Source organism: Eschscholzia californica, unplaced genomic scaffold, assembly GCF_041429995.1.
Source record: "Eschscholzia californica isolate CP2 unplaced genomic scaffold, dmEscCali1.0.p SCAF_4, whole genome shotgun sequence".
NCBI lineage: Eukaryota > Viridiplantae > Streptophyta > Magnoliopsida > Ranunculales > Papaveraceae > Eschscholzia > Eschscholzia californica.
In genome coordinates, this window is record NW_028238461.1 from 14341475 (window position 1) to 14367736 (window position 26262).

Sequence of the window (26262 nt, forward strand, 5' to 3'; positions counted from 1 at the left end):
TCCTCTCTATTCTCTCTCTCTCTAAAAATTTTTTTTAAAAAAAATTATCTCCTCTCTCTCTCTCTAAACTCCGGCGAAGGGAGTTTCCCATCGCCGGAGGTCTGTTCGATCTAGTTCTGTTCATCACGAACACAGGAAAAAAAAAAATTTGAAGGTCGCCGGCCGGCAACCCCTGTCGGTGAAGATGATGATGTGGCGTGATGAAATGATGTGGCAGAGAGAAAATGAGATGGAGGAGAGAGAGTAACGAAATGTTAAAGATAACGAAAAAAGGGGACCATACGGAAATTATTGCTAAAGTAGGGGGTCAGGCAGGAAGCTGGTCACAAAGTTAGGGGCCATTTGGAAAATAATCCTTTTATTATGTAGCAAAACATTCCTCATAAAAAAAAATGTAGCAAAACATTGGTGGTAGCCTTGTGCCTCATAAAGTAAAACAACTAGCCAACAATTTCCAAAAAAAAAAGACAACACTCTAGAAATTTAAAAATAACTTAAGTGTCATTTTCTAGATGGCTTGATTTGCTTTTTAATATTGAGTGGTAAATTGAGATCCTCAAAAGAAATCTAAAATATTGAGTTTCTTCTTGAAGTATGCCAAAATTAAATGATGCCACCTCATTTTGAGATCTATATTGACTGTTGCATTGGAGAGAATTTTTACAAAAAATAACTAAAAAAATCCTAGGTGGCATTTTGAGTATTCAATTTAAGTGTTAGAATGAAAATGGTCTTAATACAACTAATTATTGGGATATTTGTAAGTATTAGATGGAGAGAATAAGTGCCAAGTCCCAACCAATTTGAACAGAAGTTTTATGATTATTCTAAAGTGTGAAACTAGGGTTTCGAATCAGAAAATAAGGATTTAGGGTAAAACTTTGCTTTTTGTACTTGGGTTAATTTTGACTTAAGTATGACTAGTCAATTGACTTTTTCAGTCAAACCCACAGATAGTTAAGTCCAGCAGAAATGAATAAAGACACTCTCAGTCGAACTGCTACAGGCACCTCCATTGGCTTCATCAATCTGTAACAGAAAAAGTTAGTTAACATTAGTTACTTAACTAACTTTTCTGTTTCTTAACTACTTTTTCTGTTTCTCTCTATTAGTTTCAATTCTTGTATAAATAGAGATAATCTGTAAAGGAAAAAAGTTTGATTGAATAAAAAAAAAAACGTTCATTGAAGAGGTTTTCTTACATAAAGTATTAATTATAATGGAGTAATGAGGATCTCAACAACAATTACTATTATTAATACGCGCCAATTTAACTAATTTGTCCGCTTGTTTGTTGTTGATCTTTGAGTGTGGGTGTAGATAATCTTCTGGAATTTGGTATATTTTTGTATCTCTTTAACCTGAGTTAACTAATTTGTCCGCTTGTTTGTTGTTGATCTCTGAGTGTGGGTGTAGATAAACTTCTGGAATTTGGTATATTTTTGTATCTCTTTAACCTGAGTTTGAGATCCAGTAAACCGACGAAGTATGTCGTTGGAGATTGTCTATAATGCTTTTGTCGTCGCTTTCAATATGAAGGTAGTCAACTTAGTTATTTTTGGCTCATTTGATTCCTTGTAAAATAACTTTGCATTCGCATTCCTCCGCATTTCTTGCTCTCGTTATTTCAGAAATAACCCCTTGAAACGTAGAGTGATAGTTATAAAAAATACAGTGAATTTCTACTCGTTCGCTTATGTGTGTGAATGAAGCATCTGAGTTAAGCTTGACGTGTGGATCATTATAAACATATGTTTTAGTCAAACAGAATCAAATAACTTTTTGTAATCATTGTCTACCGTATTCGTAATAAAGACTATAATTAGATATTAAAAATTCAATTTACTCCAATATCTTAAACTACTACATTTTTCCTCTACTAATATGTACCAAATTCTCTCAACAAAAAAAATGTACCAAATTGATTAAGGTTTGTTGATGATAATTATAAAATGACATACAAAATTGACACTACTTGATATAGACTCAAGAAAGACTAGGCATATATAGGAAGGTAAGTTCTAGTTTTCCTTGTATCATAATTCTTTCATTAGTTATCATAGAATAAATGAGAGAGGTTAATATTGGGTGGTATTGCAATCATAAACAAGTTATGTTGGTTGTCAACGGGCCCTCATTTTTGGGGGTCTAGGCGAACGTATCGACGGGGGCTCCTACAATTTAAGTCGAAAACAATATAAAAGTTGACATGTTACATTGGAGTTTGAAGAGAAGTTAGACTAGAGAAGAAACTAAATTATAAGAATGTGTTTAAATTGATTTTTTTTGGGTTAATTCCGTTTTGGCCCCCGATTTGTGACCAACTGGCCGTTTTGGCCCCCAATTGTGTCCGGCAGTTCGTTTTGGCCCCAATTTCCTGTTTGGCCCCAACATATTTTTGTAAGCTTCTCCATTCTACCCTTATGGCAATTTCGTAAATTAAATGTATTTTCTTTCTCTTTGTCCACCTCACCAAGCAATTTCCACGTCACACTCGTCCACATAAGATCGCCGGAAAATGTTGGAGAAGAAGAAGTTAAAAAAAAAAAAATGGTGGTCGCCGGAAATGATGTCGCCGGTGACATTTTCCGGCGATCTTATGTGGACAAGTGTGACGTGGAAATTGCTTGGTGTGGTGGACAAAGAGAAAGAAAATACATTTAATTTACGAAATTGCCATAAGGGTAGAATGGAGAAGCTTACAAAAATATGTTGGGGCCAAAACGAACTGTCGGACACAATTGGGGGCCAAAACGGCCAGTTGGTCACAAATCGGGGGCCAAAACGGAATTAACCCTTTTTTTTCTTTTGATTAAGTTTAAATGTTATAACTTATCTCTTAAATTTCATATTAATTAGGTTGTTTTTCGTAGGAAATAATTATGAAAAATATAATGCAAGTCGTGAGAGTCAAACCCTAAACCCAATTGACAAAATCAAAATCTTACATAATATTGTGAAGTATTGCAAACCCTACTCTAAGGAATCTTTGTGCAAACCCCTGAAAATCTTACATTATAAACTTTGTTCCAAAGAGAATTGCTCTAGAGAGTTAGTATGGACTTTCCTTAGAATTACTGCCTCGTAAGCAAAGGAAATGTTGGGTTAACTAAGAGCATCTCCAATGCAACACTCAATCTTATAAACTCTGAGTGCCACATAAGATTTTTAGAGTTTTTGGTTGAAAACTCTCTCCAATTCAACACTCTATTTGGATCTCTAAGATGACATGTCGAGGGTGGAATAGAGATATCTCAAGAAGACACTCTAGAAATGGAGTGTCCTCTTGAGATATCTCTAATTGTCCAACTCATCAATATTTGAATTATAGCCAATAGAAATCGAGTTTTTCATATAACTAATTATTTCTTTACAAAAATAACTACGACACAACTAAATAACAAAAGTTTAGAGTTTTACATTGGAGACATAAAAAAATTGAAGATCTCTATTTCCGCCACATAGGAATGAGAATCTTAATTTGAACTTGACACATATGACAAATAGAGATTTTTTTTGAGTTTTGCATTGGAGATGCTCTAAATCGCCCCACTCTTTGTGAAAAGGAGAAAAAATTTCACAAAACAAAATCTAAAAAGAAAATAGTAAGTTTTATCAAATTTTATGGGAAAATTTTTATTCTTCTTCTTCGTGTCTTCTTCCTCCTATGTCAGCGACCAAGGGGCTGCTGGCAACAAGACAATGAGAAAGAGTAAGGAGGAAAAGGGAAAAACAGGAAGTAACAAATTAAAAATGGTGAAATCCAACAAGCCCGTCTAGCTCAGTTGGTAGAGCGCAAGGCTCTTAACCTTGTGGTCGTGGGTTCGAGCCCCACGGTGGGCGAATCTACAGTGTTCATTTTTTTTTATATATGTTTGTGCTACAGCTAGGATCACCCCTTTCACTTGGAATTTTGCCATTTTTTAACAGTCCAAATTTGGAGCTACAAGTATAAAACTTGGGTTGCGTAGAGTATAATCACTACAAAGTGGTAGGAAAAAACAAGATGGCGGAAAACCCAAGATAATTCTATGTAATATTTCATGTCATAAGCAGGGACGGTCCTGACTTTTTGGTGGCCCGAAGCGAGAACCGAAAAATGTGGCCCCTATACAATACACAAATCATAATTATATGAGAAAAAATTACATGTACATACATATTTTCATTATATTTATATTCAAAAAACATTCATTGAAATTTCGTTCTTACATTTTTAGATGCAAAATCACTAATAATTATCAAGTAATCGAGATTTTCAGTCATTTGTCTCTCAATTGACAAGATAGCTAACCCATTTAATCTTTCTTGTAACATAGTAGATCGAGTATAAGATTTGATCAACTTCAACTTTGAGAAACTTCTTTCGGCGGATGCAACGGTGACGGGTACCGTCTTCCGCACTTTCATCGTTTATGTCTCTATTGTGTCTAATAAATCTGTCGAGAGCACCAACTCGGGATTGAACTAGTTCTTCATCTCTTTTTTTTTTCTTTTCAGACCCTCGCATGCGTGCTTTCGAACTTTGTTAGGAGGCATAACAGAATCTCCAACTATCTCTAAAAATCAATAAAAAAAAGTTTAATCACATGATAATTGCAAACATAATAAGAATAATAGTCAATATTTGAATCGATTAGAAAAGCTAGCTAGATTTTGGTAAGAAACTTGTAATACTAATAATTTAGAAATCTAAGAGACTAAAACTAAGAGATACCACAAAATCTAGAAATTTAATAATCCTGATGATGAAGAAATCTATAATAGTAATAAAATCAATAATAGACTAATAGTTTTATAGATTAGTTAGATGATTAGAGAAAAATAAATAGTCAAACAACCTTATTATATAATATTATAATGATAAAAATCATTAATAGGTTAGTTACTTTTTTTTTTTTGATGAAGGTACTTAGTTATTTAGTTAGAGAGAAAGAGTAAAGATTACTTTGATATCTTGGTGATTTTGTCCAAAACCACAAATTAGTTGGTGGAATGGTGTTATAATGGTTGCCTTAATGCCTTGTTGTCTTGTTGAAATTAAAAACTTGAACAATGAAGAGCCAAAGTGGGAATGTGGGATTCGTGGAAACTCGTGGTGGATTGGAGTTACTGTTGATTGTTGACACTTGAAGTGGAGGGCGTTGGGTTGTGTTAATTCAGGGGTTGTCATTAATTTGGGAAGTAATGGAAAGGGAGGGAAAAAGATTTGGGGATGGGCAGCCTAGGTAAGGTTAATGTTTTACAAAATGTGGGCTTGAGTTGTGTTTTAAAATAAGGCCCATTAGTTGTTTTAAGAATTTTGGGGGCCCTCAAATTCTATCTAACATGTTATAAGATCTGGGGATGCTTATAAAATTTTTTATTGAAATGTGGCCCCTGTTGTGTGGTGGCCCAAAGCGAGGCTTTGCCTGCTTTGGGCTCAGGGCCGGCCCTGGTCATAAGCCCAAGGTGATCGGACAAACCAATAGGAGTTCTAGGTAATATTTCATGTCATAAGAAGATCAAAACAACCTTTTTATCTGATGATTGCACAAGCCTAAGGTCGTATTTGTTTTTTCTCCAAAGTCATATTTAAGATTGTTTGTGGCTGATTCTTCTGAATCAATGATTCGGGTTGATTCTGGGTTTCATTTCATTCATACGATTTAGAGCCAGATTCAGACAATGAGAAAAAAACAAACAAACATCACACACATAATCCCAAAGAAAATTAATCATATATAACAAATTAAGCCGAGGAGGAGAAAAACGAAAAACTTACTTGTACTTGAATTTCTAAATTATCTTCTACATTAAAACATGAAGAAATAAGATGTTTAAATGATAACAATGTCTTCAACTTTGTTGTTAAAATCCCATCAAAACTGCTTCCTCTTACTTCTAAAGATCTTATCTCTTTTCGCATAAACATAGAAGAAAACGAAAGTAACTAAAGCAGCCATTGATACTGCAATCCACGGAAATGGTGGATCCTTAAAACAGACTAGACTCGCTTCCAATTCTTCAGTGGCATGAAAAACAAGAGAATGAATAGCAAATAGATCATGATCAGAAGACCTGAAATAATATAAAGCCATCTCGAAATCCATATGAGATAACGAAGATACAACTTTATCAAGCTTGTACTTGAGCAAATTCCATCTCTGAACGAATTCAACATGTTTGCCATGTTTAAAGAGTTGTCTATCTCCTCCGTGCGCAGAAATCGATTCAAGTAGATAAACTGCACTTGTAATTGTATCATTCAACGACGTTAACATTAAATTTCTTCGAGCTGCATCCTTTTGAACGAACGATAACGATGAACTCTCCGAAAATGGTCCAAACGGAGTTTGCCCAATACTCCAAGTATAATCGACTAAAGTATTATTATGTCTCGGACTCCATGACAAATGGGTAGGCGAAACTCCCCACATACTCTGTAGAATCGAACCTATAATAGGTCTCTCCAGTTTTCGGGTATGTGTCATAACGTGCCGTCCATTACAACTATAATCACTTACAGTTTGAGCATTCTTAGTTCTAACTGCAATAACCATATCTTTAAAAGCAATAGATTGATGATATCGATCGAGTAATAACAATCTAGTCAAGTCTAAATCAAATACGTAAACAGGTAGTACATAACTAGAATAATGTTCTTCGGGAATTCCTGCAGTTTTTCGTAATTCCTCAGCAGAATCTAAAAGTATTTGATGTAGTCGTTTTGAATCCAAGTATTCACTAACTATCAAAGTATAGTTATCGAACAAGAACCTCGAAGTATATGAATTGATTGAACTAGAAAGAGCATAAGAACAAAGAGAACAATCTTTGAAATTAATATCATAAGTTTTGAACTTTAATGATTGATCACCAAGTAATAATCCACCATTATTAACTTCATCCATGAAAGTTTTCTCAATTGAATTCCAATCCAAACCATTCAAATCCTTACTATCAGATTCATGAATGTGAATAAACTCAACTATAAGTGAATTCACAAATGAAACTGGAGTTCTTAATGAAGGAACTAAAAGTACCTGATAAGCACTCCAAATCAATGAAGATAGATCTGAAAGTAAAGCCCTTTGAGATTTAGGGCGGCCATGTAAAGCTGCTAATGGATGAAATTCACCTCTCGGAAGAACTCCATCACCGGATAAAGCAGGACCATAATCAACAGGTCCGGCAGCTAAATCGATCCAAATATACCGATCTTTACCAGTCCAAATACTTCCATAACATTTTGTAAAAGATAAAGATGAATCTCCATGACTATAACTATAAGCATAAGATTTCGATTGAGGATTCAAATTAAGCAAGTAAATAAAAACACCTTGATTAGGATGTTCTTTATCAAAATCTTGTTTAACGATTTGATCAACGACGGAGTAAGGAATTGAACGGAGAGTTGATCGGAAACTGGAAGTAGTTGAATCGATCTCGGATTTGATTGCGTCAGAGATTTGAGACGAAATTGAAGAGTGAGAGATATCGAGGTGAAGAGAATGTTTGATAGAAAGATGATGAGAATCAGATCCGATGATTTGAAATTGATCGGAGAAATGAGCAGCGGAGATGAAAGAAGAAAGAAGAGATTCAGAATCAGGAGTGAAAGAACCGACGAGTTTGATGTGAACGGGAACGGAGATTTCTAGAGAGAGAAGAGAAGTGATGAGAGAGGAAAGAGAAGAGAAGGATTGCGAAGAAAGGGATTTTTGTAGAGAAGAAGGTAGAGAGAGAAAGGAATCGTTTGTACCTTGTGGATCGAGACGAGATTGTTGAGTGTGGAAGGAGTCGAGACCAAAGTGAGGAATTGATGAAATTGTTGGTGAGATTTGGAGGAGGAGGATAGCGGAGAAGAATAGGAGGAACATGGTGGCGGTTGACATTTTCCGGTGGTTGGTTTGGGGTAATTTTAGGGCTTAAAGATTTATCATGACATTTGGAAGAAGAAGAAGCAGGACTGCTTCTAGCTCTCGAAGGACTTCGAGTTGAAACTGTGGGGATTTGAGAAAACAAAGGTAATGATAAAGTTTTGTGAGTCTTTTTGACACCCTTGTTACACCATTGCTTGGAATGATGTTTATAGTTTTTTTTTTTTTTTTTTTTGTTGAATGATGTTTATAGCTTGGTGTCTGAAAATTGAGACAGAGTTTTGGAGACAAGTTTGGTTTTTTTGTTGAAACAGAGACAAGTTTGGTTAGGTAGTATTTATTCTTATGTAACTCAAGATTAGAATTGGCTCCAACTAAATTTGAGGTTATTTGTTTACGTCTGACTCGTCCGAATGAGTGATGTTTCATTATCAGATGAGTAAGATCCATCCATTCAAGGAAAAAAAATATACAACTTAGTTTGGTTAGGAAGTGTTCATTTTTTCTGTAAGTCGAACCTAAAATCTCACTCGAATTCTAAACTGGCTCAAGTTAGATTTCAAATGGTTTGTTCTTGCCTGATTTGTAATATATTACTTGTTGAATGATTTAGGCTTCACATTTAGAGGAGTCAGATTGGGGCATCGAGAAAAAAACAAATTCCAACCCTCTAGTTGTCAAAATTTGGAGTCTTAGACTCCCAAATAAGGATCATGACCCATGTTAAAGTGATTCGATCCTGAGATATTAGAAAGTAGTTAAAACGATGAGTGCAAGAGCAGACAATACTGACAACACCAAGAGAAGCCGACTCTTCAAACCCCTATTATAACATCATTTTAATTTTTCAATCGTGGGCCTAAAAAACTTCTGAATAAGTTGAATTCTAAGTTTAAGCAAAACCAAGGCATTTCTTTACTATTTAAGAGTACTTACAAACAGAATTTTAGTATTCAAGACAGGATAACACCTGACCCTAATAAATAACTAGATTCAGATTACATAACTTTATTACCAATGCTCACAATGAATGATGATGACAAGAAGAAGAACCAATCTCTGTAATTTGAAACAGACAACATAGGGAGAGAGAAAAAGAAGGAAGAAATCACAAGTTTTTGGTTGGTTGAAAAACCTAGAAGATGAAAACAACACTGTCGTGAACTCTGGATTTTTGGTTTTGAGCTACACATTCTGATATCCACATTAGGTTCCTGATCTCTTGCTCTCTCAATCTCATGTATGCGAAGAAAACACCATAGTGGAACTGCATTATCAGAAAGTAAGATCAGAGCAATATCAACGTATCTTAATACTAATAACAGAAATGAGAAGAAACGAGGGAAAGATTACTGAATCACTTTGAAGAGTACAATTTAAATCAAAATAGAAGATCAAAAATACGGCCCCAGACGTGGATAAGCTCCCAATAACGAAAGACTTCAGAAACCTGACATGATAACCATGGGAGGCCCCACGTGCCACCACAGGCTGTAAGCTAAAAATATTTCTAGGTCCGCCACTGGTGATAACTCATGTTCAACCAACAAAACAGAACTTGCACTAAGTAAGCCAGAACAGAACCATGGGCGGCCCCCACTGATGATAACTCATGTTCACTGGTGGTAACATTGGACGAGATAAATCATCTGTTTTGTTTGATTACTCATGTCCAACTCGATCGGAAACTGCATATGAAATTGACTAATTTGAACTAGATTTGGAGGTGTTTGCTGGTTTCACCTAAACTACGACATCTGTTGACCACAGAAGCTGTTTTTTTTACTCTTTCACAGATCCGTGCTAAGATAACTTAAACTGTAGAGGACACCAAAGTACCTTTGATCTCTCACCATCTAGAAAAGTGTAAAAAAGTTTTAATCCACGTACGTGATCATTGTCTCGTCAATCTGGAAAATTGTATGTTTCCAGTTCTTTCCAGCTCACATTATTCATCAATTTTCTCTTCTTAGCTATTAGTAGAAGTTTGGTTTTCGAGTTCTCGATTTACTGGATGAGATAGCATCAACTATCCCACTTTGAACATTAATGCAATCAAACATGGTGCTTGTGGTGATTGTTTTTGTAACAGATTATGCTGAATTAAGAATCAATTCTTAGCATTCTTACCTGTTGTTCAAATGCTAAGCACAGCCTCTTAACCTCCTCTTCGTAGAATGCCTTGTCCAACATCTGGCTCTCCCCGTAGGATAACTTAGCAAATATAGATTGATATGGAGGGTATTTCTCCATGGCACCACGAACCTACAGGAAAGTGACAAAGCAACAGAATCTACATCAGCCGCGGACACCGACAAATTTCAAATGTCAAATTTTTATCTCTTCTTAACAAAACTAATACAGTATGATTCTAATACAGTATAATATTGGTCACTTAGTCTCAATGACATTGATAGTAGCATTTTCCGACAGTTCTAGCTCAATTACTTCTAAATACTCATCTAATAAACAAACTGCACGAACCTCCTCGATCCTTTTGGAAGTTCCATTGAATCAACAAGTAACAACCAGTTATAAACAAACATAACAAGTGTACAACATTTAAGACAATAAAATAATCAGGGGTCATTCACAACTTACTTGGTCGATGTCTTCGCAGACAGCAAGTTCTTCATGGCCGTACGGATACCTGAAAACCGCAAATATGAAGTCACCAAATAAGGAAGAAGCTAAGACAGGAAAATAAACAGGAATGAATAGGAAAGCCGCTTACAGTAAACCAAAATTGGAATAGAGCTTCCTGCGGTCATCTCGAGTCAATTCGGTGCCAATACTGGTCAGAGGAAAAATTGAAATGAAAAGAATAAGACATTCTAAATTTTCAGTAAAAAAAAATAATATAACATTTCAGCCAAGACAGATGTTCAATCATCCGCTGGTGATGAGAGTGCCAGAAGAACTTCCCACCTTTCAGGGTGGTGAAGTTTTGCAGAGAAAGAAGCAGATACTTATAAGCTATAAAAACTACCTATTTATAGTGATATTGACAGCTCTTCTATCGGCTTCAAAAGCGAGGATGTCGGACATAATCTCTGCAGTAGCTCCCCCTAGTTTCTATTGGAAAGCACTATGTTAGTTGCATAAAACAGCATGTTTGCGTTTAGATAGATATGAATAGGGATGACTATTAAAAAGTAAATTGAACTTTACCTGACAAAAACGATAGAAGTCCTCAAGGTAGGCCTTGTAAAGAGTGTTCCTCATAATCTCGATATTCATGTCATCCAGGTCCTAGAAAAAGTGGAAATCATAGCCAGAAGGTAATGAGAAAAGAACTAATATACTGATTACGCGGACAACTAATATGTCTAAGGATAATTAGAGCAACTGTAACCTACTAATATGTGAATGACAAGTATATAAGTTTTTAGAATAAATAAGCCATAAGAACGATATGCTAATTGCAAAGACACAAAACCTGTGTTTGGAACTCTAAAAGCATTAAGTGGACTGTGGGCTTAAACGAGAACAGAAGTGCGTGTACTAGGTCTTAGTAATATTATAAACTAAATTTACATATTTGACAATCGGTTATAGACTTTAAACAACCGAAAATACGATGTCTAAACTCTAAAATGATATGATTTTTTTCTTTCGAGCGTCATAATATCCTAACCTCCTCAAAGAATAAAGAAAAAGCTCGTCTATAACAACAAAGAAGCAATGACATCTCTGGAACTAGAAAATGCAGCATACTTCATTACTTAAATTGGAGGAAGCCATACCTCAGAGGTTATGCACTCAGAGAAATATGGAGCCAATGGTGTGTCAACAAGAACCAATCTGTAGAGCTCGCGCATATTCTGAGCAACTGCAAGCGTGGCAATACTGCAAAAGAGGGGAATAGAACCTAAATAAGTTTACAAGTTACAAGATCAAAGCGCAATAGGTAGGCATCACTGACATTTCAGCTGGGGCAGCTTCTCCACATAGGAAACAGACACAAGCCGCAAAGGCGGACAGCAAGTGTTAGACATAAATGTCACTATCAATATCTTGCATATGCACTTCCCAGATACTTGTCGCGTAATATAACAATTCTTAGACAATTTTGTTTTATAGTATTTCTGTTAATTGTTTCTACCTTTCTACGTATAGATTAGAAATAAGGTTCACTACTTCAATGGATCCAAGATGCTTTCACGGAGTATCAAATTGGGAATGTTTTGTCTAAACATTATGTAAGGGTTCTTCTTCCTTGACTAAGTACATTTAATCAAATAATCACACTCCATGTACATGTCTTTGGGTTTTATTACCGAAATATTCTTGTCCTACATTTTTATGTTTGTGCCCATATCTGGCCATGTCTACACCCATGCTCCCCAAATTAGAAAATATTTCGAGATAGGACAAAGATTTACCTGTCAAACATACCCAACGGATGGCATTTCTCTAGTAGCTCATTGACATCCCTCTCATGCAAGGTACCAGTAACAATAAGGACAACATTGTCAATCATGTGACCATATCTGAAAGAATAATAAAAGTTAGCTAATTGCATAACTGGCAATGCAAAATTCAGATAGTTAAGGACTCCAAGTTAGAGCCAGTGACCCGCCCAAAAATATGTCTCGAAGCTAAATTCATTTTAAACTTTAATGATAGTAGGAGAGTACATGGAAATAAAGGTATCGTTATATGTACTAATTTCCTCAATTTTGTTTCTTAAGAGAAACTTGTAATTTGAAAAAAAAAACATTGTGGGTACAGCTATTTATATGCATCCGAGATGCCCAAGACAGATTACCAAGAACTGGAAATACTTGTATGGTGCATCCAAAGGGTGTCTGCCGGTGCGTGTTCAGGATCTAGGCATCAATCTCAGTATATTAATGAGGTAGAAGTTCTCATTAAACATGATGAAGACTATGAGCATGAAACCCACACAACGAGAAATAAATACATACGTAATATACTCAAGGAAGGTCGATAGGGGCTCCGTAGCTTGGCATAGCATGTGTTTGTACTCATCAACCAGTTTGAGAGTGCATTTCTCCACCAGAGTAGTTGTATGCAAAGGCGAAGGCTCTGCAAGTAGTTGATAACATGTAATAAGAAACTATTCTTTATGATAACATATTAACATCATATGAGTAATGTGTTTACAACTGGATACGATCAAACGAATCATGGTTTCAGATATTGTGTGACCTCAAGTGAAAAACAATTATAATATACAAGAATACAGTTCAATTAAATAGAATAGTCGGAAAATGAGCAATCACTTCTGGAACCACTAATCTCTATAACTAAACCTAAAATTGAACATTCAGTGTGTGTTTCTAAAGAGGAATTGAACTAAGTGTTTCTAAAGAGGAATTGAACTAAACTTTCTGAAGAAATCACGAGAACTAAAATTAGAGAGACTCAGGAAATAGAAGATCACCGTTTTGAAGATAAGGACCGTATTCAGTAGCAGAGAGATGCATCTTAATGTCATCAAGAGTTTCACATTGACAAAGATTGTTGTAATCAGCAGCTGTGAGAAGACCAGATCTATGACCTCTTACGATCGCTTCTAGGTATCCACCATGAATGTTAAAAGTCATAGCTTCGAATCCATACATCTTAGCAGAATTTGAAGATCGCGAATTAGATCCGGGAAGAAATCGCACGAGTAGAGAGAGAGAAAGATAGATGGGTCAATCTGATCAGTTAAAAGCCCTATTTAATTATTAGAGGAGACGATTCTTCCGTCCAATTACATACTAATCCATACCCCCAACTACCCAAGTTACACTACTCTTACACTTTACTTACACTCACCATAACTATTTCAGTAATTTATTAGCGTCCAGCAGTCTTACTAGCTCTCGAATGGGATTTATAACTCGAGGTTGTTAAGATTATAATTGAATCAGACTTTAAAATGTTGTTAATGTGATTTCTTATGGGAGAGTACTTCCATTTATAGTTCTTCAAGCCCCCGATTATGTGTTGCCTTACTTTGTAGATCGAACAGTCGGAGCATTCTCATTGTCTTGAACGTGGGAACTGTTTGAGTCGGAGTCGATCAATAATTTGTTTGTCTCGTCAAAATCAAGAGACCTATGAAGTTCATTTAACATCAATTAAGTAGACTCGATTAATCGAATGCGAAGGGACGAAAGTGGGACTCATGATCCAAATGAGGGTGTTCCACCAGCCCCAAACCTCACAATGCAACGGCGACCGCGGGGTGCACACCGAGCACGCTTCTGACATGCCTCTAAAATGCCTCGATCTTGCATTTGAGGATCTTGATATTCCCAGCGTGCCTGCGTGGTGGGTGTAGATGTGATTTGATCCAACCTTTTACCTATCCATTTGAGGCACATCTAACGGCCCGAATCTCAGTTGTTTTAGCTTTGTTGGTTGTTTTACCCACTAGTATTGCTTATCTAGTAACGAAAAGTCACTTCTTTTTGGCTCCAACCGTCACAAATACCCAACAATTGCGGCTCTGTTGAATATTGATTGGTATGCTCTTGGATTCCTATAAAAACACCAAAAATCACTTGTTCTTCCATTACATTTTTTCTATAGATTAGAGTCTTGTTAGAACTTCATTTTAGAGCATTCTAAGTACAAAAAAGAAAGTAAAAGTTACTATTCTTAAATAAAATGTTGCAAGTCAATCCCACATTGGTGGTGAGATGGTGTGTGGTGCTCCTCTTAAGAGGTCCCTTCTCTAGTGAAGCCTTTTAAAACCGTGAGGTCCAGGTGTGTCAAAGCGGACGGTATCACTAGCAACTCGAAAGGCTGGTCCGCACCATCTTATAACATAAAAGTTATTTTGAGAGTCGAGACAAGTTTATTTTCAGACAAAGATTAGTTTACAAGCAAGTTCTTCCGCTATTCATAATGAAGTGTCATGCTAACGAAAAGGTAATCAGTGTATCTTGGGAGACAAGCAACAACAATTGTTTGACACAGTATGAGGCATATAATTGCCGGGATAAAGTAAATTAATAAAATTGTTCACGCCTTTATTAAAAAAAATCGTATATCTTCAGAAAATAAAATTACATGCCTCAAATTACAAGTAAGTTAGCATGACACTACATCATGAATAGCATAAAGTAAATTACTGGTTAGAAATGAAAAATACAAAAGTTACGAATAAAAATTAATGTCGTGGCCAATTATATTGCTAGTAAATCGTTTTAGTGACTCACAACGATAGATTGTTAAACCGGTGCACCACATGCAATTTGACTTATAACCCGTGGTTAACTTCAATAAAATAATGTATCTGAAGTAGCAACAAAAATCTTGAGTAACAACAAAAAAAACATCGAAATTCCATTATGTATATTCTTTGAGGATCAAATGATCTATAACGAAATTAAAGGCAATAAATTGAGAAATATTCTCAGAACAATCTCATAATTTGCGAAAAAATGAATGGATAAGTACAATGATATCTTCGTACAGAAAAAATGGGTGGTGCAGCTATCGGCACCCAGGTGAGTGTTTATAAGTGGGTCGCTACATAGTTTGACTTGGGTTCACTGAACATGGACCCAGACACTCTGCAGACAACCAGTCTCTTGACTTAGAAATAACCCTTAAAGAGAGAGTTATGTTTACTCCCATCTACTCTCTTGTTCTTACCAAAGTATATTCTGAACCTTACAAAAATCATTATGATTCCTTTTCAATTCACTAAGCACATCCGCTCGGACATTCACCAACGTTGACACTAGCCAGCGACAATCGAAATACACAGACTGATCAATCTTAGAGAGTTATTGACTTTCTTTGCATCTCCATAATTAGAAAATAACGACGGATGAAGAATGTTTCAAAAATATGAGATATGCATGTGTGGTAGTTGCCAAACGAGTTTGTTAAGTGTGGTATCTAATGAGGTATACAAACATTCTCTAACCCATTACATAATGTTTGAATACTTCATGTCTAGTGTGGTACGTCAAGATAATGAACTATTGAACTACATATTTGGACTGGCGGGGTCCAAGATGTCTGAAGGCCAGTCGGGTTGGTTGATTCATTTGTTCTAGAGATGTGTCAGACTGTCATGTTCATTAGTAGTATAAAATTATGACTTTTCTGTTGCAAAAATTTGCAAACCACAAATGTATGTGTTTTATGGTGTCATGTGCACCTACAAACTCCTGATTTTTTAGACCGCTTACTAACAACTGACGATAAAATTAGAAGTTGAATTCAAGTAGTAACATCTATTTATTGATTTTTGTTATAAAGATTACTAAATTAAGTAGGGTGCCTCTATAGGCGCCTGCATTAATTGCTGTAGGGGCCTCCCTCTGTTGGCGCCTCCCATACAGAGGGTTTTAGCACCAATTTAGTGTGTGTAGTAGTGAACAGAGACAAATCCAAGAAGCACTTCTAAGAATTATCATAGCATCAATTATTTCGATACCTGGTTCTAGGGTTTTAGCATTTGAAATATCACTAATTAATATTTGATCTCTTCAAATGATAGATCGATCACTTATTCTGATCTATTCAAACCACTAATCTCAAATTTGTTTGATCTTTCTTTCAAGAACAATAAGTATTTTAGATGGATCGCCCATTTCTAGAAGTAGAAAGAGAAAGAAAAGTATGAAAAAAGAAAATAAGAAGAGGTGCGGGAGGAGCCTTTTAGTACGATAAGGGAGGCGCCAATAGAGGGAGGCCCCTACAGCAATTAGGGGAGGCGCCTATAGAGGCACCCAATTAAGTATCCACTCGGTAAGAACTAAGGGTCTGTTTGATAGGCAATTTTCTCGGAGAAAAGGGAAACTTTTTCCCAAACAATGATATTTTTAGGTGTTTGGTTGCCAGTTTAGAGAAAGTGTAAGATGCCCTCACGTGACCTTCTTTTTCTCATATTTCCCCAAAAACAGGGAATCTCTTGACCCATCTTTTATTAGAGAAATATTTTCTCCTAACACGTCTCTTCTGCCAACAACCTACTATTAAACCCTTCTGCCATTTTCAACAAAAGAAATTAAAGAGAACAAAAGACAAATAATTTCTTCATGTAATCAGTCTATATTGATTAATTTTGGTGATATGAAATCAATCTTCATTGATCAATCGCCATGAATGAATCAATTGACATGAATGAATCAAATGTCGTGAATCAATTTCCATGAATGAATCAATTGCCATGAATCAATTCTAGATATATATATAGAGTAGGAGCCTATGTAGAAAGTTGTCTGATGAAGTTGGTGATGTGAGTTCATATTTGTTTCACCAAAATAAGTTGAATGGGGCATTCTCTTCTCCTCCTCCCACTCTCTCTCTCTCTGTAAGTATTTATTTTGAGTATTGAATTCTTATGATTCTGTGTTACATCGGATATACAACTAGAATCATTTATAAAAATGGAAGTTTAAGGTGAATCTAAGTATTAATCTTTGATGATGCTATGTTTGATCTTGATCATTCCCCTCAAAATGATTATCATCAAAGATTAATAATAGTGGGAAAACCTTCAGCTTTTGTTTATAGAGAAGATGATGAAAAAAGAAAAGAAGAAAGGTGCAATCGATTTCAAACAATTTGAGGTTCAATCATAAGTATTCAGAATTTGTGATGCCCATAAACCCATGTGCATATTGTTTTCCAAAATCTTACTAGGTTGAATTGATACTCTGTTTATCTGAACCATTTAGAGCTCCAAATCATCAATGGAGGTCATTACTGTTCAACCAATGAAGAAAAACAGATGAGGACCCAGGCCAAGACGTTCTCAATATTAAAGAGGTCTTAAATTTTATGGAAGAAATTACATACATCTTACAAGCAAAATGGGAATAATTCTTTTGTGAACAAAACGGTAGAAATTACAAAAATTAGAAAGTTGGAATTTCTTTTTACCTTAACGAACCAAACAGTAAAAAATTTGAAAATATTAATGGAGAAAATGATTCTCGAAGAAAATGTTTCTCGGAGTAAATATTTTCCTATTTTTTTTTCCACCCATTGCTATCAAACACAACCTAAGAAGTACTATCAACTAGGGAAATAGACATTTTTTTCTGTTTGCGGCAAGGTAGACACTTTTCTCATGGTCGGTTTGGTGGGGGGTACTTCCTTGGAACTTTAAAGCATAGAATTTGGCATCCAAAATGCAAATGGTGTGATGTTGTTATCCTATCCAATTATTTTTCTTGATTTCAGCAAAAACAAATCCAGACGTGCTTCTGTTCTGTACTTGCCCAACTACCATATAAAAGTCTTCTGAAATACGGCAGAACATAGATTCTTAACTAAATTGGACCCACTACTATAGTAAGATACTGCCACGTGGAGAAATCAATAACCACAGCCGTTGGATAGAGACTAGAGAGACGTGTATTGTGAGCTAAGTATGAAAGAGTCAGCTTCTATAAGACACAAAAGTTGGAGGGGCACCCCAACTAGCCCTTAGTAAAACCTAAATAATAGAATAGTTTGTTTATGTTATTATTTTCAAACGTACTTATATCTCATTTTTTTCGATGAGAATACTTATATCCCATTTCATACTCTACAAACTTCAACCAAAAGGAAATGGATCATGCTTTGGGTGTGTGGGTCCTAGAAAGTGAAAAAGAATAATATACAAGAAAAATGTGGAACATTAAAAAGTGAGAGTTTTAATGCCGACCTTGTTATAATCTTATTCCATTGCAATTTTAGATTATCATACGGCTTTATCCTTAACAAAAAAAAAAAAAAATTATCATACGGCTCTTTTGTATTTAAGAAGTTAAACCTCTTTTTCCTAACCCTGTTAATATACACTCACATAATTTTTTAATAAGCAAGTCATTTTGCCTTTAACATTTAGGGACGTGTCAAATCATTTTTATGGAAGAGGCATGAATGTCTAAGACTTAATAAGACACTCAATCTCTAACACTTAGAGTACCACATATGACTTTTTGGAGTTTTTGCTAAAAATCCATCTCCAATTGGACACTTTGTTAGACACTCTATTATGAGGTGGACACATTTATTATACAGTGTCTAGAGATAGAAATTCCAAAATGAGAGTGTTTAATTGAGTTTCTCCAATGCAAAACTAAAAAAAAAAACTCAAATAGTCCTATGTGTCAAGGCTCAATTGAGTTTCTCTTTCCTAGATGTCAATGTTGAGATCCTCAATTCAAAAGACATCTCCAATGCAACACTCTAAAAACCTAAAAATAATATAGGTGTCATTTCCTAGATGGTTAGATTTGTTTTTAATGTTGAGTGACCAATTGAGATCCTTAAAAGAAATCTCAAATATTGAGTTTCTTCTTGAGATATCTCAATATTAAATGATGCCACATCATTTGAGATCCTAATTGAGTGTTGCATTGGAGAGAGTTTTTTACAAAAAACTCAAAAAATCCTAGGTGGCACTCTAAGTTTTTCGATTTGAGTGTTGCATTGGAGATGCTCTAAGACCAATAATAGAAAATCTTACTTTTTAACAACTTTTTATCTATTGGATTGAAGAGGGACATGTGTATTAAGTATAGAGACTTTAGAGATCTCCATTTGAGACTAGGGCTGGGAAAACGGTCCGGGACCCCGGGGTCCGACCCGTTCGGCCCGGACCGTTGAAGACCGCTACCCGTAGCCAACCCGAGTCGGGCTTACCCGGCCCGATGGCTCGGGCTTATAGGGCCGGGATTCGGACAGGGGCTCAAATCCGAGTCCCGGCCCGAAAAGCCCGTCCGACGTCCGAGCCCGATGGAGACCCGCCCGATACCTGCCCGTCGACATGTACCCGCTAGAGTCCCGCACCCAGATCCGCGTACATCCTTCAGATCCAACGGCTACTGTTGGGCGTCCCTTCAAAATTAACATCAACCGTTGGATTAAAAGAAAACGCCCCTTTGAGCCTATAAATAGGTTCTCAACAGCTACCTTCTTAACCCTAATCCGCCTCCGCCTCTCTCTCTGTCTCTCTCTCTCTCTCTCCGGCTCTCTCTCTGTCTCTCTCTCTCTCTCTCTCCGGCTCTCTCTCTGTCTCTCTCTCTCTCCGCCTCTCTCTCTGTCTCTCTCTCTCCGCCTCTCTCTCTGACCTCCATTACCAGTATTTCAGTATTGTTTTTCCCTTTCCAAATCTTTAAGAATACGACTAAGAGACCAGGATGAACTAAAATCATAGCCCTCTTCATTATCTTCTTCGATTTAATAGTAATGTTGTTAGATTTACTATTGTTGTTAGATTTACTGTAACTTTTTTCTTGTGATTTAATAGTAATGTTGTAATTTTGTTTATATGTTCTTTATATGTATTGTAACTCTAATATGGCTAGTAGTGTTCTATCATCATGCATGAATGATGAATCTTCAGTTGAAATCATGAGTTTTATTTAGTTCGGAGTGATCTTTTTGTGTTTTTTTGGAGTAATTTGAAGTTTAAAAGAGTGAAATCTGTGATTTTGAAGTTTAATTGCTTGAAGATGTTTAGTTCTTTAATTTTGTTTAGTGATTTTAGGTTTTCAGGCGAGAAATCAGTATGATTATGTGTTTTGAAGGTGAAAAATGGAGGAGTAGTTCATTTCTGTGATTTCTAATACCGATCTGGTTTTTATGTTACTAAAGATGAAGATTCAACCGATTGATTCATTTTTAGAAGAAAAACCACTTCGAACTAAAGATCTAGTTAAACCAGTAGTGAAATCTAGGCTTAAGAGACTTAGTGAAAGACAATTACCTTGTGTTTTAGGAATTTCATCACCGGAAATATCATCATCGGAAATAGTTCAGTCAAATAATAATGGCGGAAATGATGAACTTGAACCTAATTCAGTTTGTTTGGCGAATATGGTTCAAAACTTTATTGTGTATCCCATGAATGATTAATTGTTTTTTTATTAAAGAATGTTTTTTGTTAATATTTTTTAATTCCCAAAAATCCGAGCCCGTCCGGCCCGAGCCCGTTGGAACCCGCTCGGGCATCCGGGCTCGGACGGGCTACGGGCACTTAGATTGAGTGTTTCGTCCGGCCCGATCCGCCCGACTCCCTACCTCGGGCTCGGCTTATTCGAGCCCGATCCGCCCGAGCCCGGCTCTTTGAAGTCCAAGCCCGTCCGATTCCCACCCCTATTTGAGACCAACAAAAATTAGAGCGTCTCTATACTGACATTTAGATTAGAGAATTTCTATTGACACTTGACAATTAAGATTTATAGAGTGCCCCATTGAAGATGCTCTTACTTTAAATAGTTTTATTTCATGATGGACAAGGAACGAAGAAATAAATGGGAACCCAGTGCTCCATAAGATGTGCAGGACAAAAATTGAAAAAAAAACCAATAGAGACACAAAATGTGGGGAAAACCTATGAGAGAAAGAGTCAAAGAAATTTGAGTTTGTTTGTGTTTAAGCGTGGGACAGAGGAGTTTAGGATTAATTTATGTGTAGGACATGCGAGCAATTCACCATTTTAGCCCCAAAACCGTCTAAACCTTTTCTAGATCTCTTTACACGGATAAATACATTTCTATTTGCCTTCTATTTTGCATTTCCTTATTTTCCTCTCTTCTTCTCTCCATCTCATCTCTTCTTTCTGATATACTTTTAATTTCATTGAGGATTTTAATTAACAGAGGTTCCTCCAGATATGTAACAAAAGACAAATACTCTTTGTAACTATAGGGTATTCAAAAATGGGAAGAGAGATGTAGAAGGTTCCCCTCTCTAAATGACTAAATCTCTCCAATCTCATTGAAAAGAGGGCGGTGTTTCTTGTGACACTAGAGAGTGTGGGTTCCGTCTCCCTTTCTTCTAAAATCGGAAAGTAAAAGAATTAGGTTGTAGAATTGACCCAAAATCTTTGTATCCAGTGCTAATTTAGTGCAAAATCAAACAAGTATTGAAATTATTTACTTAAACTATCAAATGAAACAAGGTCACATCAAACCACTTATCTAACCAATTCAAGTATGATTTGTGACATGTCGTTAGCATAATAATAGATTATAGATACTTATGCAAATTTGATAGGGATCAACATTCATGGCACATACTGAAATCATATTTTTTTTTTTTTGTTGAAATATACCGAAATCATATTGTGTGCACAAGATTTAAGTTGATTTGTTGACATTGGTATGCGGTCCCCTACTCACTTGTTAAGGTCTCAAAAATAAAAAGGCTCAGTTTCCACTACCCCTGTATTAATATACTACTTCTTCGACTCGTTAATAAAACGGGCTTGAGGACCTTGATTAAATCACACTCTTTAATTGTAGTTAGAGGCAGACTTGATTTTTCACCCCTTTCTTTGGCTTTAAAAGGGAGGGGGTTCCTCTCTCTTTCAAACTGCAAATTTTCATCAATTTTTTTTTATTTCATCGTAGAAAGAGTCTCACAAAAACCTCCTTGGCAGGACTTTCGTTAGTTCGGGGACCTATCTCGATGGAGGTCAAAGAGAGAAGGGGAGAAGACATAGAGGAGAGGAGATGGAGAGAAAGAAAGAGAGAAAAAACCGTGAAAAAAAGGAATGCAAAATTGAAAAAAAGAAACATAAAACATAGAAAAATGTGTAAAGTACAAAAAATAGACTTATCCTAAACCTAAACGAGAATCAATTGTTTATCGAGAGTAAATAAGTCCATCAATGAGAGAGGAGTTGATTAAAAAATAAACACTATTAATTTTGTATAGATTTGGAGTAGGCTTTGATACGTAGTCTATTTTTAGCATATAACATGACATATACCATAATATGTGAGCTAAAAGAGTGAGTTGGTTCCATTTGGGGGGCCAAATAAGAATTAACCCTTAAGGTAGTTTGAACAGCCCACAGGAAAGGGATTTGCATGGCCCCTGGTTTTCCATCAAGCCCTAAATTTGTCTCCTTTTTAACCCAAATTCTCCATTACCTTCAAACAGGGGATCTTCATCTCTACCCACATCTCTCTCTCTCTCTCTAGAATTCTAGAATTCACCATCCACAGAGAGCACTTTTGTCAAGAAAGAACAGCAAACGTACCCAACTGTCACTTCAAACTCTTCTTCCCATATCTCTCTCTAAAACTTCACCCCAGTTTCACCTATTTCTGACATTATCTTCACGATTTCTTCGATACCCAACTCGTTAATCTGCATTTCTCCAAGTTTTCCTTGATACCCATTTCGTATAATCATCATTTCTAGTAAGGGTAGAACTTCAAATTTTGTCTGAATGAGGCTTGAAGCTCGTTCGATCAAACAAACAGCAGAACAATTCAGTGAATTCGCAACGGAAAATAAGAAATCAAAGAAGAACAAGAAACGTCTGAAGAAATCGATGCCGAGTGTGATTCAAAAACTTTTTGATACTTGTAAGGAAGTTTTTGCTAATGGTGGACCTGGTTATATTCCTTCTCCATCTGATGTTGAACGACTCTGTTTGATTCTAGGTTTGTTCTTTCTCTCTCTAGCTTTTTCTTTCCTTTTGCTCTCTTCTTAATTTGTTCATTTGATTAAATTATATTGAAAATTCCCCCCAAGATTGAATTTTTCTCTCTTCTGATGTTAGATTGTTCAATTATTGTTGGGTTTTTGTTTAATATTTTAATCCGAATTGCTTGATTCGGATCTCATATTTTGTTAACTTGTTAGTATTAAATTGAAGATTTGTTTTTAGAAAGAATCTCAATTGTCTGGTTCCAATGGGGACCAAAATCAGCCCAAGTCAGTCATTCAGACGAGTCAGAGACTAGGAAATAGGAATTAAACAAAAAAAAAAACATTTTGAAATCTGACTCAAGATTATTCAGATTTCAGACATTGAGTCAGATTTCATACCTGATTCATTAAAAAACAAACTACTACCTTAATATGTGTATTGGCATTGATTCTTTCTTTTTTGGTGTAGATGACATGAAACCTAAGGATGTTGGTCTGACTCAGGATATGCCATATTTCAAGATGATTGAAAAGGAAGGATCTCCTCCAATTACTTACCTTCATCTTTATGAATGCGACAAGTTTTCGGTATATAACTGTTTATCTTGGTATATATCGAAAGATTATCTCATATTGTTACTCTTTCAAATCTTTTACATATGTCTTCTACAGATCGCGATCTTCTGCTTGCCGCGTTCTGCCGTTATACCGCTTCATAACCATCCAGGAATGACTGTTTTCAGTAAGCTCCTCTTTGGATCAATGCATATCAAATCATATGATTGGGTTACCGATGTACCTCGAGTTACGAACAATAATCTCAATCCAATGCACTGTAAGTTGCAATGCTGACTAGTTACTTTTGCCGCTTTTGAGGACGGGTAGTCATTGAGGACATGTATAGAAATATGATAGAAAAGGTTACGCAAGTAGACCTACCCCAAACTAAAATAGGAATCAACGGTCTATAGAGAGTGAAAAAGTCCATCAAGAGAGAGAGAGAGAGAGAGAGTTGACTCGAGAATGGAGACTGTTGATTTCGTGTAGGTCGGGAGTAGGTTTTGACTTGGACCCTCTTTTAGCATTACTCATATGTATATCTAGACGTTTAAATAGTCTCATATGGAGAGTTTGTATCCGGATCTGAGTTATCCTTTTCTAATCGGACTCCGTTGGGGTTGAGCCCTTGCCTCACTTCCCTAGAGTCACACAGGGGAGAACTCGGGTCATCGTGTATAAACTTCATGCATTTCACACAAACAGCTGAAAAAAACCCGAAAAAAAAAATCCTCAGGCCAAAGAAGAAATATGGATGAACTTGAGCTAATTTCATAACACTAGATTCGGGTTTGGGTTGCAGCCCAATCCCATCTAACTCCCAAGTTTGACAATACGGGGGCTTGGGTGTCGTAAATAATGGGAGTTACCCTCCACACGAAGCATTTGGTACACGTAAACTGCATATCTGATCCGTTCACCGTTTCATCCCCCAACTTTCTATATACTAATAAACAAACAAGTTATCTTCTACTATCTCTAATATTCATGTTTCCTGGTAAATGGTTTCAGGCCTCCCCCGAGGAGTTAGGTTAGCTGAGGTAAAGGTAGACTCTGTATTCACAACCCCATGCAACACATCCATACTATATCCTGCAGATGGAGGCAACATGCATTGTTTCACGGCTTCGACATCCTGTGCTGTGCTAGATGTGCTTGGCCCACCTTACTGTGACGAAGAGGGTCGGCATTGTACTTACTATAATGAATACCCATATGCAAGTTTTTCAGGTACAAAAAAGTTGTTCCAACTATATTGCCTTCTCCTTTCAACAAAAAAAAACTATATTGCCTTCTGTTAAAGCTTCTTCTTTTGTTTTTTTACTAACTTAAATTATAATATATAACAGGGGATGATGATGAATCAATTCCAACAGAAGGAAAAAGAGATGGGTACTATTGGCTTGAAGAGAAAGAAACTCCTGAGGATTTGGTTGTTCTGGGAGCACCATACCTAGGCCCTCAAATTGTGGAGGATTGATTCTCTCTCTTCTCTTTCCTCTCTCAAATTGTCTGTGTTGCTGGTCTCATATGGGGTCAAGAAATCTTTGGTTGTTTCTGTTTTTGTTTTGATTTTATCTTATCCATAGTTCATGTACATAGCAAAAACTGAAAAAAAAAAAAGAAAGAAAAAGGAGAAAAGCTTTACTAGAAATGACTTCTTGAAAGTAATAAAGTTCTTTGGGGACTATATTTTGCTTTGTCTTTTAGATAATTAAGATAATTAATTCCTAATTGTGTTTTTCTTATCCAAATGTCTTGGCTTATATTGGTATTATGCTGAGGTTGGTTATATTAGACAATAAACTATTGATCTGTATTGATTTTGAAAAAAATATTCCCCAACAAAAACATAAATCTGATGTGGGTTTCCATGATTGGGAAGGAAGTGGATAAGAATCACTCTAAATTCCAATTGTGAGAAGCTACATTGAATTTCTGAAATTTAATTTCTAGGTGCTTCTATAAACACAGGGTCAAATGGCTGTAAGCGGGCGACTCTATTAGTACCGGGTCCAACAACTATTCTCTCAATAATTAAGCATCGGGCCAAGCACCCACACCGAGTCAAATGGCTGTAAGCGGGCGACTCTATTAGTACCGGGTCCAACAACTATTCTCTCAATAAGCATCGGGCCAAGCACCCGGCCCCATCTAGACTTTAACCCTAACGTCTATCCAGTTCTCACAATTTCAATACCAAATTGGAGAAAAATCGAATTTTCTCTCTAAGCTTCTTGGCAAAACCTATCTTTCTCCTCACTTAATCTCTCATCTCACGAATCTTGCTCTCAATCAGTCCTTTCACTCTCTCAGAGTCAGAATCAACAATCATTTGGTGAAGACCGATAGTGATGAAAGCTGAAAATTTTAATTTTCCTTAAAAATCTATCGGACGGACTGGACCAGTACGAGACCTATAGGTCCAAACGGGTCAGTTGATCCGGGATCTAAGAGGCCCCAACAGATCAGTTAA

At 36.2% G+C, this 26262-nt stretch overlaps 3 protein-coding genes and 1 non-coding gene across 4 annotated transcripts; 2 read left to right on the top strand and 2 right to left on the bottom strand.

Moving 5' to 3' along the window:
- Nucleotides 1-3770: 3770 nt before the first annotated feature.
- Nucleotides 3771-3843, top strand: TRNAK-CUU (transfer RNA lysine (anticodon CUU)). The gene has a single exon. It is a non-coding gene; the product is annotated as a tRNA-Lys (tRNA).
- A 1901-nt stretch (nt 3844-5744) lies between these two features.
- Nucleotides 5745-8203, bottom strand: LOC147542990 (uncharacterized). Its single transcript, XM_086633186.1, has one exon. It carries the CDS (start codon nt 7875-7877, stop codon nt 5862-5864), a length of 2016 nt encoding a protein of 671 aa, XP_086489312.1. The 5' UTR covers nt 7878-8203; the 3' UTR covers nt 5745-5861.
- Nucleotides 8204-8753: 550 nt separating this feature from the next.
- On the bottom strand, nt 8754-13664 carry LOC147542991 (V-type proton ATPase subunit d2-like). Its single transcript, XM_086633187.1, has 10 exons — nt 13273-13664; nt 12794-12914; nt 12248-12355; nt 11609-11711; nt 11034-11114; nt 10852-10937; nt 10597-10656; nt 10464-10512; nt 9993-10127; nt 8754-9129 (listed from the first exon to the last, which is right to left on the bottom strand). The coding sequence occupies exons 1-10, from the start codon at nt 13451-13453 to the stop codon at nt 8998-9000; spliced, it is 1056 nt and encodes a 351-aa protein (XP_086489313.1). The 5' UTR covers nt 13454-13664; the 3' UTR covers nt 8754-8997.
- An 8929-nt stretch (nt 13665-22593) lies between these two features.
- LOC147542992 (plant cysteine oxidase 1-like) lies at nt 22594-25476 on the top strand. Its single transcript, XM_086637305.1, has 5 exons — nt 22594-23239; nt 23698-23816; nt 23901-24063; nt 24798-25016; nt 25136-25476. Exons 1-5 carry the CDS (start codon nt 23023-23025, stop codon nt 25264-25266), a joined length of 849 nt encoding a protein of 282 aa, XP_086493431.1. The 5' UTR covers nt 22594-23022; the 3' UTR covers nt 25267-25476.
- The last annotated feature ends 786 nt before the right edge of the window (nt 25477-26262 follow it).